Raw genomic sequence first — 17,568 nt, 5'->3', positions numbered from 1 at the left:
AATTTTACCTGTAGCAATTGCAGCGCTCCACCAATTGCCGCTTTGCCTTTTGTGCTGGCATTGCACAATTCGCGATATAAAAATGCCAGCACAGCACTCCCCCAACTGTAGTTCCTCGCGGTTTCTATATCTTCTAATTTTGAAAGATATAGTAATGAGACATAGTTACCTGAGGAATCTGGGCACATCAATCCCCCAAATAAAAGTAATGCAACGGCACGTGCGTACTGGACGACGACAGCCTGTGGAGTATTATATGTAATTTCGACCGCCGACAAATGAGATGTAATTGCCGATGTCTGTAATCTCGAGGGAGCTTTCGATTCCCGGCAGTTGGTGGATGACAACTCACAAATGAGTCAACAATGGGGGGAATACATGGCGATGTTATCCAATCAAGGATTTCCGTCTTCCTCCAACTACGAAAATTTCACTGGTACCTATAACTCTAATTTTGATGCAGGTACTTCTAACCCTGATTTTGGTGCATCACATTATGATACAGATTGTTATACTCCGAATGTGGTGTCTGTCACACAAGGGCTCGATAATATTGAACTTAATTACACAGAGCCCACCCACTCACATACTCCATCCACCTCCCATTTTATACCAACTTCTGCACAACACATTGCCGAGCCAGAAGACCCTATTGCGGACAGCCTGGCTAATGAATCAGATGCAGCTTCCGAACCGGATGAAGTGGATTATCCAATTCCACCTGAGGATGGAAACGAAGATGTTGACATAAATGTTGTCGCCGAAAATGTTGCACAAGGTACGTCAACATCCTCTCAGCCGGTTACGGCACAACGAACTTCTCAGGAAATATTTTACCGCTCCATACCATTTTTTGAACAAACATTCCCGGAGGTACCAGTGGATTCCATTGATGTACCGAACTTAAGGTATGCAAAATTTTATGACAAAAACGAAGGCAGACTTGATGTGGGAATGCTTTTCAAAAATAAAGAAGCTTTAATCGAGGCGGTGAAAGATCACTCAATACGACATGCCCGACGCGAGTATTGGGTACCTGAGAGTTCAAAGACCAAGTGGAAAGTATTGTGTAGGCATACCACCGAAGGTATAAATATATATATTTTTTTGTCGTATATGTCTAAACATACAAAATTATTCGACTGATTCGTCTTTATTTTTTGCAGCTATGCGGTGTAGATGGGAGCTGCGAGGCATTTACAAACCAAAAATGGGAAGGTGGACAATAACAAAATACGGAGGGGACCATACATGTATATTGAATCAAATGTCCCTCGAACACGGTAATTTAGATAGAGTATATGTTGCTTCTTTATTGTTAGGACATGTAAAATGCAACCCGTCGTACGGAATCAAGCATGTCATCCAGACTGTGAAAGACCATACCGGATACGATATAGCATATCAAAAGGCATGGTACAGTTTGAAAATGGCACGTGAGATGGTTTATGGCACATGGGAGAGCTCCGTTCAAAAGCTACCCAAATACTTGGGAGCTCTCCAAAAATATAATCCAGGAACGATTGTTGAATGGCAACATAAAGCCCGCGACACATCAACCGGTGCATATGTGATAGGGTACGTATTCTGGGCGTTCAAGCCGTGCATTGAAGGGTTCCAACACTGTCGCAACCTTATCAGTGTAGATGGGACCCATCTATACACAAAGTATAAGCACAAGATGTTGATTGCTGCTGCCATGGATGGAAATCAACAGGTACTTCCTCTTGCTTTTGCTGTTGTCGATGAAGAATCACTTTTATCTTGGAAGTGATTTCTTAGACAGTTGAGCAGACACATTATACGAGGGCGACGGGGTATCTGCCTTATTTCTGACCGCCATGCTGGTATCACAAGAGCTGTACGTGAATGTCCGGATTTCGTGCCACCTAACGGCGTGCACCGATATTGCTTGCGGCACGTGTGTTCCAATTTCAACAGTAAATACAAAAATGTCGTGTTGAAGGATCTTTGTTGGAGAGCTGGCTCTGAATATCAGATCAGAAAATTCAATCGCACTATGGAGGAGATAAAGAAACAGTCCCTCGAGGCGTTTCAGTGGTTAGATAGGATCGACAAGGAAAAATGGACAGCATCACATGACGGTGGATGGCGATGCGGAATTCTGACGACAAATATGTCGGAATACATAAATGGAGTATTGAAAGGGGCTCGCCGCCTACCGTTGACAGCAATTGCTGAGATGACGTTTCAGCGAAGTGTCCATTATTTCCGTGAGAGGTTAGCAAGAAGTACTGTAATGTTGACCAACAACCAACTGTGGACGGATTTTGCATATAAGATGTTCACACGTTGGCATCAAAATTCTGTTGAACATACCGTCACCAAATTCCATCAGTTCCAACAGTCCGCCTCGGTTGTTACAAGACGTCACGGTGGACATGGAGTCAACACCCATGTTGTCAAAATTGCGAACCGAGAATGTTCTTGCGGCAAATGGAGTCAATTTGGTATACCTTGCAGTCACGCTCAAAAGGTATGCGCTGCATTCATGATTAATGCTGCATCAATGGTGAAGGATTATTACGATATAATGACTTATAAGAATACATATTCTAAGTCATTTGAACCTGTACATTCCGAAGATTATTGGGATGTACCGGGATTTGAGTTGGTCCACGATCCTACTATTCGCATCTCTTCGCGCCCTGGTCGAAATCAAACAACACGTATTCACAACGAGATGGATTGGGCGCAAAGGCGTGCACGACAACAAGCACAACAAAGAAATTCTTCAACACAATCGGATGTGCCAGTACCGGGTAGCCAGGATTAATTGTATATTTTTTGTTTTTTTCACAATTGTACAAAATATTTTTTGTATTTAATGTAATTTTTTACAATTATACAAAATAAATAACTATTACATTTGTACCCTTAATTGTAATTTTTTAAGTTAATGCAATGTTAATTTTATTAATTTTGGATTTTAGTATATTGTTAAAATTAATTATATATAAATTAAATTATATAATAATAATTTAAACGAAAAAAAAAAAAAAGCAAAATTCCCAAGTCGGGAAACAAAATCCCGACTTGAAGTCGGGATTTTGTTTCCCGACTTGGGAAATTTTGCATTTTCCGGCATTAATTTAATGACGAGTCGCGATTTGAAATCGCGACTCGTCATGTTTTTGTTATATATTTAAAAATAATTATGATAAAATAATTTTTTTTTTTATAATTAAAAAATAATTAACTCGATGATTTATTATTGTGTTGAAAGATGATGTAAAGTGGATTCTCTTTAATTAGAAGGGGGCGGGCCCCACTTATCATATGTATATCCCGCTACGCTCCCCACCCCCCAACTATTTATATTTTTATTGTGAATTAAAAATGGTTAGTTTACCCGACCCGAGATCTGGCAATGCAACCGTTGCCTTGTCCTGTATCGCTCCACGTCACCATGCATAGCCCACTCTTCCCCCAAATATTCAAAATTCCCATCAACACTGATTCATCAAAGCATCTTTCCAAGTCTTTGAATCTTGAATTTTGTGCAAGGAATTTTTAATAAACAAAAGTCTTGCAAATATTTCACAAAACATGTGTATGTTTGTGTATATTTCTATACTATTTATAAAGGAATTCATTTACCCTTATGTTTCCGTGGAAAAAAGAAGTCCGCATTCCACCAACCAGTCTCCATCTTCTCAGTTCCAAACCCTCGTTCCTCCATCTTCTTCCTCGACCCACTCAATGGGCCGCGATTGTTAATGGCACAACCAGAATAGGGGAGACAAGGTTGCACGCTCAGTGTTGGGGTGGTTCTGTCCAGGGGTTTCAAGATGGGCTGAGAACCCAACTCATTTTGAATTGAGTTGAGTTGAGTTGGTTATATTTTAAAATGAGTTGAAATTAAATAAAATTATTTTTTATATGAATTGAATATGAGTTTTTATAAATCTAATAGATCCCATCCATAAACTAAAACGAGAATCCACTATTTTTCTTTTTTCATATACACACTCTGACGCATCTTTCACACACACAAACTCTTCTTTTTTGATATGCGCACCCTCACATCTCTCTCGCTCACACGCATCCCTCTCTATCTCTATCTCTCTCTCTCACACACACACACACAAGAACAGGCTCTCTTACACAACCTTCTTCCCCCCTCCCCCACACTCGCACAAATACTTGAAGGTTCAAGTTTATAATGTTATTCTTATTATTTTAAATTATTTAATAATTTATTTTATATATTTTTGTGATTATTTTAGTTTATATTTCATCTTATGAAAGTAAAAATTATCTTTCAATAAATATAGTGAATTTTATCATAACATAATATTTTTATATAAAGGTTAGTTCATTTGAGGAGCTAATATTGGTTAGTGGAGGGCTAATTGGGAGTCTGGTACAACTCACACATTAGATTAGTAGTGTCCTGAAAATTTAATTTAATTTTCACCACATGTGTATGTACAATGTCTACCAATCCCCTCCCACACTAACTTGTAAACTTGTAGAAAAAAGTTGAATGATTGAGTGTGAGGATGTGTACATAAAAATGTGAAGTTCAATTCTTTTTTCAAAGCTTCATCTTCTCTTTCTTGTAACTCAATGTTTTGTTGAATAACCTTTTTCATATTCATAAAAAGATTATTATGCATTGAATTTCTAATTTTTTTTATATTTATGTAGGTTCCAGATTAATCCAGCAGAAAACAAGTACAATTACAAATTGGATCATCAAGTTATGATTTTATTTATGAAATTTTTCATTTTAGTTCACAAAAACTTCATTGTCATTCAGTTTTCATGGACTTTTTTTTGTAAGAACAACCATTTTATAGAATCTTTTTTGTTTGCGATTGTTTACCATGTGCATTCAATTTTCTGATCAATTATAGAAGCTATAGGTAGTTCTTGCATTGCATCTCACAAAATTATGTGCTCGAAAACCGCATGCCACCGTTGCTAGTCTGTACTAACATATCAGAGAAGGTCTTTTCTTTCACAAATGATGGTTATGACACCACGTCACTAATTTTATTGCTATACCGATAGTGCCCCTAAGTTAATTTTTTTTTTGTTGCTTTCTTTCTTTCATTATTTTTTCTTTTTTGAAAATATGATATATTGATTTATATATATATTTTTATTCATGATATATTTTAAACATATGAAATAATATTTATTATATGCACGCAGTGACGGCATGTCACAACGGCTAGTTTATAAATAAAAAGATGGATCACAAAACTTGGCAAGAAGGAAGCTCCTAAAATAAAACTCTTCCGCCAATCAAAAATTCTTAGTCAAATTAAATTTAGTCAAATCAAACTAATTATATAACAAATGTGATATAGTTGGTTTCGATCTGGCTAACCCTTAGAATTTCTATCAACCAACATCATACTTCACTGCTTCTGTATAAATGCAAAAACATTTCCAAAATGACAAGCAGTAGTTTTTGTGTTAGAGAGCATGATCTCATGCAATCTCAGTAATGGTATCTGTGATCAGTGTACATATGGGCAGTCATATTCAAGGATTTGAGCATCGCCTCCCCACGTTTATTAAAGCTAAACACAGACAATCCACCATTGTTTATGTCGATTGCACGGAACCTGGATCAGCCAACAATCTCAAAGATCAGCTCTATGAAGTGTTCTCAAACTCAACCAAAACAAAAGAAAAGTCTGTTGAGCTTTTAGGCATACCTCTCTGGACCCAGTCCGAGAGCTGTGCAGATCAACGCCCTCAAGATTGATTTATGAGTGACAACCAAGAAATTCTCCCCCTGTCAGCCAGTCAAAAGGCCGAGGAAAGATGTAAATATGCATGTAAAGAATATGAAGTAGACATACTCTGAAGAAAAAAGCCATACCGGTGTGAATAAAATTTCCGACCAAGCTTCTCGAGCTGTCTCCCACAGTTTTCTTACAGGATAGACGCCATTAACGCAAAAATTACAGGGATCTTCTCTCCATTGTGTAAACTCCTTGGGATATTTCTCCCTGGCATCCACTGCCTCCAAACACTAAATGTGATTTACAAAGTGATCACCTGGAGATCTATCAAATTTTGCCTAAATTTCATTGTGAAGCATGTTAATTTTTTCCCCCTTTTTCCCTTCAATATTATTACTTCTGTATAACTCAACCTTCACTCGTAAGTATGGAAGTAAGAGTATTATATTCGTAACAAGCTCATTGAAGACCTAAGAGGGAGAAGGGAGACGTACCATTTCTCATGCCTTCAAGAAAATACAAATGAGCCTCCTTTAGCGAGTCAAGATAAACCAAAGGCTGCTCCCTCCCTTGCCATAAAATTTCAGCAGTAGACTGCATAATAAAGTGGCATTTTGAGAAGTTGAGGAAGTAGTTCAAAGCCTTGAGAACTAACCAATTTAATTGTAAGCAATAAAACCTTGGCACGAGTTATTGGACTCGAAAAACACTGGTCAAAGTGCATATCCACTAAGGCTGCCCTGCATCTTTCTGCTTGTCCAACACCTGCTTCAGTTAGGATGGACAGGTTTGAGCTGCCCTACATGCATAACTACATGATTAGCAGCTATAAAATTCAAGACTGGATGGTTGAACCGAAAAGGCACAGAAGGTAAGTAAGATGTTGGTTCATTACTAGATTTTACTTTTAAGCATTGTATCAATGTTTTTGTTCTTGTCATGATCTCACATGGGAAAAAAAAAATTATTTTTATCTTGTAAGAGGAATATTGTGGATGTCAAATCAGACCTATCAAAAAACAACTATGGTGTAACAACTTTGACAATTGAGATCTTTGGAACGTATTCCTGGCTAGAGACAACTGAGAAGAATATGGAACTTGACAAGTTCAGGAAATCATAGACTTCACTTGAAGCCAAAAGAGCAATTGGGTTTTCAGAAAAAGAAGCAAACCTCCTTAGATAAAACTTCTAATAATAAGCTTTGTGTAAGAAATGGCAATTATAAGGGAACAAACCTGAACCCTGCCTTCTTTGTTCCAAGAGCTAAGACCGTGTCGTACAAGTGTTACCTTCTTTGATGAAGACAACAATTTGTGTGAAAGTGAAGTAGTTGCTCTTTCAAAATCATATGCGCCACCAGTCAACGAAGCATTGTTTCCAGATGTCTCTGTGGTTTGATTGAGTTATGCATGCAGTCAAGCAAATACTCTGAACAATGGAGTAAACGAGAGAAAAAGATACAATAGAAAAAGAAGGCAGCATCTTTTTTTATTCACAGCTAACTTCTAATCATCAACAATGTCAAGGCCTAGAATTTAGGCATCAGCAATTTTAACATTTTTCAAGTCCATATCAATGCTATTTCCTGATTGATCAGTCTATCTGAATATATAAACTCATGAAAATGGCTGTTGGTGATCTTTGACGAATGTGGAGTATAAATGTGCGATCAATGGAACGAAATGCTATATTCTGTTGCGTTTGTAGCACATAAATGGAGGATTTCAAAGACATAAAGGATTTTATAGCAACTGCGCTCCAAGAAACATCTTTCAGCGGAATCCGCAAACAGAAACCATAGACCTCCAGAAAACCATGCTATTTGGCTAATGAAGAAACATGATTAGCAGTGTCTTAACTAAAGAAACATCATTACAATGGAAAATTTTAAGCCTTACGAGGAAGTCTACCAGCATGTTACATTTGTTTGGTTATGGATATCATATCATATTCATGAACCCAGAACTAATCTGCCAAAACCGCCATAAATTTGACTAAGACAGACAGCATTACGCTCCGACTGTAATTTATCGACGTTCCTTCAAGTTGGACATTGTTAGCTTATCGAAAGACTCCAGCCCCTAAACACCACATACAAAGAGAACAACATTTTCCAACACCAAAATTTCAGTAGCCTCTGTTGTTGGTTCATCGCGAAACACACATAAATAGAATAAGATTCAAGAAACGGAATGCTATTGCGAGTACCAGTTGCGGTGGAGTGATCTGGAGCGGACGATGAACAGAGAATTCGAACAGATGGATTTGAGCAGGAAAGAGCATTTGGAGGTTTTCTTGATTCTCTAATGGTGGAATTGGAGAAGAAGGGATTGAACACAAGAGTACAACTCATTGCGGAAGCTTTATCCTTCGTCCAGTTTTCTGCTAATGCTTAGGGAGCTTGTGGGCACCCCATTTCAAGAAAATCGGGAGATATTGGCTGAAAAAATATCATGAGGAAGACTGGGGTGTTGATCGTGTGGCTGTATCCAATTCCATGGTCAGGATTTTTCCAACTTATATCTTGATCCTTTCTGGAGGGTGAAGTAATGGTGCTGGTTCCTTGGTTTTTAATCGGCAATCTGAAATTCGTAGCGTAGTCAGGTATATACTTCCAAGTGATCAATGCAGATTCTTATTAGTCACCAGTCACCACCATCTTCTTTCTTTAAAAATTCCCACACGAAGAACTAATAGGGGCCCAAAGAGAAAATGGGCATTCAATGCTTCCCACTCCAGTGTTAGCTCAGTTTAATTACATACTGCTGACATCAAATATGGGCCTTGTCTGAACCCAAGCCCGATAAGTAGTTTCATGAGTTAAAAGTGAAGTGCACATTTCCCTTACGCCTGTGTAACTCATATGGAGTAGCCCAAACTTGAATAATTGTAAACAAATATAATATATTTATAATGTAATTTGTATATAATGAAAGGAAAGTGACTAATTACATAACAAGTGAATTATATTTGTTGTATGATTAATTTAGTTCGATTAAATTTGATTTAGATAAAAGTTTTTCAAGTATGATTAGCATGTTATATATGTATACAAAATCGCCATAAGTGAAAAATAAAGAGGTCTTGATGATGACAAAATTACAAGAAAATATTCTTGTGTTCCTCAATATTTAGTGCATGCACGGGCGCACGTCCACACACACTATTGCTAAACGCGCGGATATACTTGAATCCCAGCAGCAACCCATAATCTACATACATATAATGAAGAGGAAGAGATGACCAAATCAAAAAGCAAGATGGAAGTGAGCACATGAATTCCTGGAAGGGTGAATAACCACTTGCTATTGCATTCATCAACACAAAGTACCTGAAGTGAAGCCATCCGTATACATAAGATCAACTAGCTAGCTAGACTTAATTATTAAAGTATGCGTATACAGGTAGGTGTAGGTATAGATGATGAGTGAACGTGAATTACGTGTAGGTATAGATGATGAGTGAACGTGAATTACGTAGTTGAAGGTGGGTGAATTTGTATATCTGGATTCCAACTTCATGTTGAAGACGTCATGACTACAATTGCAGAAACAACAGCACCCAAGGCCACCAGCTTCACTGCAGCTACTATGGGAATTCTCTTAGACAAACTCAATTTAGATACAGATAAATACATAACGTAATATTTGAGGAAGCATATCAGGTGGTCAGCAATTAGCGTCTCATGGTCTGTTGAACTACTAGTACTACCCGATTACATGTATACGGCCCTTACCATAATTTATATATATATATTATTACATCTTTATTATATATGTATATTACATTATACCTCATAATTCATTTCCGATTATTATATATAAAAACTTATTGTATATTCTACAATGTACATACGTACAAATAATTATGTTAAATTTATATGAAACAATTTTCTATAATATATTGTATATATTACATGTCATTAATTTATTTTATATTTTTATTTTAAAATAAGATCAGAACTGATTCTCCAACAATTTCGTGCATATAAAAAAAGAGTTTGAATGAGTTTCAAAAAAAAAAAAGAGTTTCCATAAAGAAATTACAGAATATTAATAAAGATGGAAAGGGAGTAAACTGTAAAAGATCCAGCCCAGAGTGAAAATGGGCTTCCAAATGGGCCTGACCTGAACATGAGGGAAGGCTCGCGGCCCAGTACCCTGAACAGCTGGCTGCTGTAGCGACAATAAAAGACCGGACACTCGCCTCGCTTGTTGTCCCTCTTCTTTCGCAGGAGCGTCTCCCTTCCGGACAGCGAGACACTAATCCGTGTATCTATCTATCTATACTATAAAGGAGGGTTTTGACACTTGGGTTGACTTGAATTGAATCAGAGCAAGAAAGACAGAAATTCGTTACAAAAGAAAGATGGAGGAGGAGGAGTACTATGACCAGGACTACAACGAGGAAGAAGAGGATGAAGACGAGGAGATAACGCAGGAGGATGCGTGGCCGGTGATCAGTGCTTACTTCGAGGAGAAGGGTTTGGTGCGCCAGCAACTCGACTCATTCGACGAGTTTATACAGAACACTATGCAAGAAATCGTTGATGAGGCCGCCGATATCGAGATCCGACCCGAGTCCCAGCATAATCCGGGTCACCAGCCCGAATTCGCCGAGGTTCATTCATTTGTCGCATTCTGTAACTGGTATTCAAGGTTCTAAGAGAAACAAGGATTTTGCTAGAAGATTGTTAGGGCTGGACTAGAAAAGTTATCGGAACAGGGTTTTTCTAGTGTTTTTTAGGTTTTCTTGAGGAAATAGCAATGTTTTAAGAGAATATACAATTGAAGGAAGGGATCTTGGGTATGGTATATCTTGGCAACTGACGATGTTGTTAGGGTTTTGGAATGATTTAGTTTAAGTGGTGGTTGATTATGGTAAGTATTTAATCTTAAAATTTCAGGACCTCAATTAAATTACATAAAATAAAAAATTAGAAACAAGCGAAGCTTGACGATGTCCCCTTGTTTCCAGTCTTTTGACAAGGTTTTGGGGATAGGGGACTGGATTTGTAATTAATAATAGATATGGTGTTGGTTGATGATGCTGACCATATGCCACTTAAAGACCTCTAAATATCGGTTAATAAATTTTCAGTTCTTGGTGGTCGCGTGTAAAAAGATTTGAGGTTTGGATGGCATACTTTGTCACTGAGATCACTTTTAAAGTTCTTGAAGGTTTGTGCACAACTGAAGATATGGATGTTTTGTAAATTGGCTAATAAATTATTTCACTGGAGGTGAAGCTATAACACGACTCTGAGTAACTTTTGAAGGGGGAACTGGAGAATATGCTGGAATGGCATTTATTCATTATTTCAGTAAACAAAGTAAATACTTTATGTATTCAGAATGTTGCACAAGACTGAACTGTCTTATCGATACAATGAAGCTATTGGTATTGTGTATGCGAGATGCTTCAGCTCAGAATCTATCTAACTTGGTGTTGCTTCGTTATTTTTGCAGACTATTTACAAGATTAGTTTTGGCCAGATATACCTCAGCAAACCAATGATGACAGAGTCAGACGGAGAAACTGCCACATTGTTTCCTAGGGCTGCAAGATTAAGGAATTTGACATATTCAGCTCCTCTGTATGTGGATGTCACCAAGAGAGTCATCAAGAAGGGTCATGACGGTGAAGAAGTTACTGAGACTCAGGATTTCACTAAAGTCTTCATTGGAAAGGTACAGTTGTCCAGCATTATGTAATGTACTCCTAACATTTGATGGTTCAGGTTTTGCTTGAAGGTGCCTTGATCATATTTCTTTTCTGCTCTTACTTAGGTTCCTATAATGCTTCGGTCGAGTTATTGTACGCTATATCAAAATTCCGAGAAGGATTTGACAGAGCTGGGAGAGTGTCCATATGACCAGGGTGGTTATTTCATCATCAATGGAAGTGAAAAGGTGTTAATCGCTCAGGAGAAGATGAGCACCAATCATGTATACGTATTCAAAAAGAGGCAACCAAACAAATATGCTTATGTGGCAGAGGTCCGGTCCATGGCAGAGACCCAAAACAGACCCCCAAGCACAATGTTTGTCCGGATGCTTTCTCGGGCTAGTGCAAAAGGGGTAATGGAAAGATTTGGCTTCTGTCAATGCAGGATTGATGCTTATGTTTTGTTGCCTGCGTTGTTCTTTAATATATCATACTGTTTGTACTTGCAGGGTTCATCAGGCCAATACATACGGGCCACCCTACCATACATCCGCACGGAGATTCCCATTATTATTGTTTTCCGAGCGTTAGGGTTTGTTGCTGACAAAGATATATTAGAGCATATCTGCTACAATTTCTCGGATACTCAAATGATGGAGCTGTTGAGGCCCTCCTTAGAAGAAGCGTTTGTCATCCAGAATCAACAGGTACTTACAGTACATTGTTGCATCATATGTTTATGATTGCAACTGCTAGTTGCTGTTCCTTCCTCCATATTCTTGAATGGGTTCTTCAAATGGATGTGCCGGCAGTATGAAACAGAACCTGCCAAAGCCTCAGGTGGCTCCTTGATAATAGTTCTTGAATGATTAGTGTGAACATTACATTACATGTAAATATTTTAAGCTCCTCTGTGCTTAAAAAAGAAGATTGTGGGCTCTTCCTTAGACTTTGCAACACAATATCAAGCAAGCTGTATATGCCATATAGGTGTTCTATTTCTTTTTTTTCTTTATTCCTATTTCTTGTTTGGCAGCTTAATGACCAAACATAAATGCAGGTAGCTCTGGACTACATTGGAAAAAGAGGAGCCACTGTTGGTGTCACCAGGGAGAAAAGGATCAAGTACATGTTACTGAAATTGGGTTACTCATCTTATGGTTTTTCACTTGCGTCCAGATCTGATGTAGAAACTTTTTGTCTAATTGTGCAGGTATGCGAAAGAGATTCTTCAAAAAGAAATGCTTCCTCATGTTGGTGTTGGTGAATACTGTGAGACAAAGAAAGCCTATTATTTTGGGTACGTAATTTCCTGTTTGGGTCTGTTTATGTGGCAATGTTGATGTTGATGTTGAAGCAATGTTTGTGGTCACAACGTCCAGGTATATCATCCACCGGCTCCTGCTGTGTGCTCTTGGCCGAAGGGCAGAAGATGATAGAGATCACTATGGCAATAAGAGACTGGATCTTGCCGGTCCTCTGCTTGGTGGCCTATTCCGTATGGTGTGTTTCATAATGTTGTCTGATTATCATTTAACTGTACATCATAAACTTTGACATTTTGAGTTTTTCCCTTCAATTTATGATGCAGCTATTCAGAAAGTTGACCAGGGATGTGAGGTCTTATGTTCAGAAGGTTTGTACAAATTCCTAAGCCTTTCAGTAATATGTTAGATGTATGCCATGCTTTCTAATTTTATTTTACTTGTGCTCCCTCAGTGTGTAGATAATGGAAAAGATGTGAATTTGCAATTTGCAATAAAAGCAAAAACCATTACCAGTGGTCTAAAATACTCGCTTGCTACTGGCAACTGGGGCCAAGCAAATGCTGCGGGTACCAGAGCTGGGGTTTCGCAGGTTGACCCTTATGCAAATAAGTCGCATTAGAATATGATGTGCTTTAGAAATTTGTTTTCATGTGAGGCATTTGTTCACAGTGGTCATGTTGCAGGTGTTAAATCGTTTGACTTATGCCTCTACGCTGTCACATTTGCGAAGACTCAATTCTCCCATTGGCCGTGAAGGTATTTGTTGCTCTTGTTCCTGCTTCAGTATTTTCTGCTCGACTCTGATTAGCACCAGTAGATCTCCTTTTTGTTTGCTCTCCTCGACTCTGTTTCCATACGTAAAAAATTTATGACCCATGCAAGATTCACAAAAAGAATTAATGTGGCTCACATGGATTCGTATCTTCAATGAAGATTATGTTGTGTTTGTTCAGTGATCTCTTTTGTTGTCCTCTAGATTCAGCTCTCTCTTGTTTGTTTTCCCAGGGAAACTGGCTAAACCGAGGCAATTGCACAATTCACAGTGGGGAATGATGTGTCCTGCAGAAACACCTGAAGGACAAGTAGGTGATTTGTTTTAGCATGTACTGGATGATTCAGTTGCTTCTTTTGGTTTATTTATTTTCCCAATTAATAACCTATTATTTGTCTGGGGCTATATCGTCAGGCATGTGGACTGGTGAAGAACCTTGCATTGATGGTCTATATAACAGTTGGTTCAGCAGCGTATCCAATTTTAGAATTTCTAGAGGAATGGGGTACTGAAAACTTCGAGGTCAGCAACTTTAAAGCCTATGCCAATTAAGTTCCTTGTCTCTGTCTGGGTGCCTTGTTGAGATTATATTTCTATTTATTACATCCTATATTGACATGATTTTTCCTTGATTTAAGGAAATCTCCCCTGCTGTGATTCCTCAAGCAACAAAGATATTTGTGAATGGTTGTTGGGTTGGTATTCATCGTAACCCAGATATGTTGGTGTCAACTCTGAGACGTTTGAGGAGACGTGTAAGTGTTCACTTTTTCCAACTTTGCCGTCGGATGTATATCTCTACTGTGACCGACTCACATCTGTAGCATTTTTACAATTCCAGTTTCCTGATCTAAGCCAAGCAGTTCTTTGTTAATGAAGAAACAAATTGATTTTCTGTTTTGCGTATAACCAATACTGCAGTGGTAATTTTATGATGACAATATACCGGCTGATGGAGGTTGGGACTGTTGTTATGTGGACAGGTTGATGTCAATACTGAGGTTGGGGTGGTTCGAGATATTCGTTTGAAAGAACTTCGAATTTATACTGATTATGGTCGCTGCAGTCGTCCGTTGTTTATTGTGGAAAAGCAAAGACTGCTTATCAAGAAGAAGGATATTCGAGCCTTGCAACAAAGAGTGCGTGAGATGCCATATTTTGGGAACATTCCATTATCCTCTTTCTCGAATTTCCGTAAAGTTCTAATTTTTTATTTATGCTTTTGCTTATTCACATATTTGTTTCCAGGAATCTCCTGAGGATGGTGGTTGGCATGACCTTGTTGCAAAGGGATTTATAGAATACATTGATACTGAAGAAGAAGAAACAACTATGATTTCCATGACAATAGGCGTGAGTGATTTGACATACTGTATAGTATTGCGGGACATTATAGCTCTTGAGATGCTGACATGATTAGTTCTTTTGTTTTAGGATCTTGTAAATGCGAGGTTAAATCCAACTGAGGCTTATTCTGATACCTATACTCACTGTGAGATCCACCCATCGTTGATACTGGGTGTTTGTGCTTCAATCATTCCCTTCCCAGATCACAACCAGGTGATTTTGAATCTGCAATCCATTCAGTTGGTCAAAGTTTGTTCATGTAACTGATATCTGTTTTTCCTTCATCAGTCCCCTCGTAATACGTACCAGTCAGCTATGGGTAAACAGGCCATGGGTATATATGTCACCAACTACCAATTCCGAATGGTATGGATCTGATTTCTTCTCAAGTATTTCTACTCTTTTTCAGATCTTTTAAATTTTACTCTTCTTAGCCTTTTCTTTCAGGACACCTTGGCATATGTACTGTACTATCCACAAAAGCCTCTTGTCACTACTCGAGCAATGGAGCATTTGCATTTTAGGCAGCTACCTGCTGGCATTAATGCAATTGTTGCCATTGCCTGCTACTCTGGATACAACCAAGAAGATTCTGTCATTATGAATCAGTCATCAATTGACCGTGGGTTTTTCCGCTCATTATTTTTCCGTTCATATAGAGATGAGGAAAAGAAGATGGGTACATTGGTCAAGGAAGATTTTGGACGCCCTGATCGAGCCAACACCATGGGTATGCGCCATGGTTCGTATGATAAATTGGATGATGATGGACTTGCTCCTCCAGGTACTAGAGTTTCTGGGGAAGATGTGATTATTGGGAAAACCACTCCCATTTCTCCTGACGACGCCCAGGGGCAAGCTGCTCGCTATACAAAGCGAGATCACAGCACAAGCTTACGTCACAGTGAAACTGGAATTGTGGATCAAGTCCTGCTGACCACAAATGCTGATGGGTTAAGATTTGTAAAAGTGAGGGTGAGATCAGTACGAATACCTCAAATTGGAGACAAATTCAGTAGTAGGCATGGTCAGAAGGGAACAGTGGGCATGACGTACACACAAGAAGATATGCCATGGACATTGGAAGGCATCACTCCTGATATCATTGTAAATCCCCATGCTATTCCTTCCCGTATGACTATTGGTCAGCTTATTGAGTGTGTCATGGGAAAAGTTGCGGCACACATGGGAAAGGAAGGTGATGCTACTCCCTTCACTGATGTCACTGTGGATAACATCAGCAAAGCTCTTCATAAATGTGGCTACCAGATGCGTGGTTTTGAGACAATGTATAATGGTCATACTGGCAGGAGGCTTTCAGCTATGATATTCCTTGGGCCAACCTACTATCAGAGGCTGAAGCACATGGTGGATGACAAAATTCACTCTCGTGGTAGGGGTCCTGTTCAGATCCTCACTAGACAACCTGCGGAAGGACGGTCTCGTGATGGTGGTCTCCGATTTGGTGAAATGGAACGAGATTGCATGATTGCACATGGCGCTGCTCACTTTTTAAAGGAAAGGTTGTTTGACCAAAGTGATGCTTACAGGATCCATGTCTGTGAACAGTGTGGATTGATAGCTATTGCCAACCTCAAAAAGAACTCATTTGAGTGCAGAGGCTGCAAGAACAAAACTGACATAGTCCAGGTAATATTTGGATGTCACTCTCCATTAGTTTATCTGCTTGGTTGTGAGTGACTCATCTTTCATGTACTATAAACCAAGGTTTATCTGGAATTTCAAAATTGTTAAGTCTAGACTGAGACATTTTTCTTTTCTTGCAGGTTCACATTCCATATGCCTGCAAGCTGCTTTTCCAAGAACTAATGGCTATGGCTATAGCTCCAAGAATGCTCACAAAGGATATTAAACAATCCAAAGAGCTGAAGAAGAAAGGAGCTTGATGTTCTGTGCTTGGAGCAATTATTTTTCGTGGCAACGACCCGGAGATGCCAGTTTCTTTGCCTTTGGCAGCCTTATAATATATATGGATGTGAGTTCCATTGACAGGGGAGTGAACTGGTTTACTTAACTAAATGTCCCTCAAATTAGAGAGCGACTGGATAGAGAGGGTGTTTGGTTCAATGCAAAGCTTTGGCGTGGGAGTTTGAACTAAATATATTTATTGACTGAAACTCATGCTCCGAGTGCTTGTATGCCCTTATATGTACTCAAGATGTTTAGAATGACTTTTAAATTTATATAGCAAAGTGCTTGAGATTCAGAGTAGAAGAATTCGGAATCCATGGCGCCATGCTGATTTTGCAAAATATTACCAACTTACGTCAAAGCGCTGTTGATGTCATTTGACATTCAAGTTGCATTTTATTTTTTGCCACTTCAGGCGGTTTGCTCCTGCTTTTGAGTTTGATATGTCGTTCTTGTTGATTTCTGGCTTAGGAATATTTAGTGAATTTCAGAATGTGCAAAGAATCTTGAGAAGATAAATTGTTTGCTCTTGGATCTTATAGGTATGATCCAGGTGATAATTGTCAAACAGGTCGGGCTTTAATTTTGTCGAGCTGTAAGGAGGGGAAGACAAGAGTGCTACATCCCATATTAAACGAAGCTGTTTTCAGACATTTATGCTAATAATTTGCCTTTATATACAAAGTTAATTACGTGTTGCGCATTAAATCAGGACATCGAATGAATATTTTTTAAAAACAAATTATCCATTAAATACAGTCAGTAATATGCATTACAAACTACTTCATTATTTCTGCCGTTATTACTTAATTCTATTTAACAGTGGTAAGTATTCTTTCATAAATAATTACTT

General features: G+C 38.5%; 2 protein-coding genes and 1 pseudogene across 2 annotated transcripts; 2 read left to right on the top strand and 1 right to left on the bottom strand.

Moving 5' to 3' along the window:
• Positions 1 to 378: 378 nt before the first annotated feature.
• LOC148784913 (uncharacterized) lies at positions 379 to 2,897 on the top strand (annotated as a pseudogene).
• A 2,371-nt stretch (positions 2,898 to 5,268) lies between these two features.
• LOC105175538 (putative 2-carboxy-D-arabinitol-1-phosphatase) lies at positions 5,269 to 8,319 on the bottom strand. The gene is made up of 7 exons (XM_011098002.3): positions 7,938 to 8,319; positions 6,965 to 7,116; positions 6,406 to 6,525; positions 6,221 to 6,320; positions 5,864 to 6,003; positions 5,697 to 5,776; positions 5,269 to 5,603 (listed from the first exon to the last, which is right to left on the bottom strand). Exons 1-7 carry the CDS (start codon positions 8,080 to 8,082, stop codon positions 5,477 to 5,479), a joined length of 864 nt encoding a protein of 287 aa, XP_011096304.1. The 5' UTR covers positions 8,083 to 8,319; the 3' UTR covers positions 5,269 to 5,476.
• Positions 8,320 to 9,939: 1,620 nt separating this feature from the next.
• Positions 9,940 to 17,129, top strand: LOC105175537 (DNA-directed RNA polymerase II subunit RPB2). Its single transcript, XM_088876244.1, has 19 exons — positions 9,940 to 10,349; positions 11,198 to 11,419; positions 11,519 to 11,809; positions 11,906 to 12,103; positions 12,457 to 12,521; positions 12,610 to 12,696; positions 12,779 to 12,899; positions 12,988 to 13,032; positions 13,116 to 13,253; positions 13,348 to 13,420; positions 13,670 to 13,746; positions 13,851 to 13,958; positions 14,075 to 14,191; positions 14,420 to 14,575; positions 14,685 to 14,789; positions 14,871 to 14,996; positions 15,072 to 15,149; positions 15,231 to 16,433; positions 16,571 to 17,129. Exons 1-19 carry the CDS (start codon positions 10,098 to 10,100, stop codon positions 16,688 to 16,690), a joined length of 3,582 nt encoding a protein of 1,193 aa, XP_088732370.1. The 5' UTR covers positions 9,940 to 10,097; the 3' UTR covers positions 16,691 to 17,129.
• Positions 17,130 to 17,568: the final 439 nt, after the last annotated feature.

The sequence above is a fragment of the Sesamum indicum genome, linkage group LG12 (genome assembly GCF_026168435.1).
Source record: "Sesamum indicum cultivar Baizhima isolate 11 linkage group LG12, ASM2616843v1, whole genome shotgun sequence".
Classification (NCBI taxonomy): domain Eukaryota; kingdom Viridiplantae; phylum Streptophyta; class Magnoliopsida; order Lamiales; family Pedaliaceae; genus Sesamum; species Sesamum indicum.
This window is presented reverse-complemented; position numbering and strand designations above follow the sequence as displayed.

Coding starts and splice junctions, on each gene's coding strand:
- LOC105175537 (XM_088876244.1), top strand. CDS start 10,098: ATGGAGGAGGAGGAGTACTATGACCAGGACTACAACGAGGAAGAAGAG. Junction 13,033..13,115: donor TGAGGTCTTATGTTCAGAAG/GTTTGTACAAAT, acceptor GTGCTCCCTCAG/TGTGTAGATAATGGAAAAGA. Junction 13,959..14,074: donor GGGGTACTGAAAACTTCGAG/GTCAGCAACTTT, acceptor CCTTGATTTAAG/GAAATCTCCCCTGCTGTGAT.
- LOC105175538 (XM_011098002.3), bottom strand. CDS start 8,082: ATGAGTTGTACTCTTGTGTTCAATCCCTTCTTCTCCAATTCCACCATT. Junction 6,004..6,220: donor TCTTGAAGGCATGAGAAATG/GTACGTCTCCCT, acceptor GTTTGGAGGCAG/TGGATGCCAGGGAGAAATAT. Junction 5,604..5,696: donor CTCGGACTGGGTCCAGAGAG/GTATGCCTAAAA, acceptor TGGCTGATCCAG/GTTCCGTGCAATCGACATAA.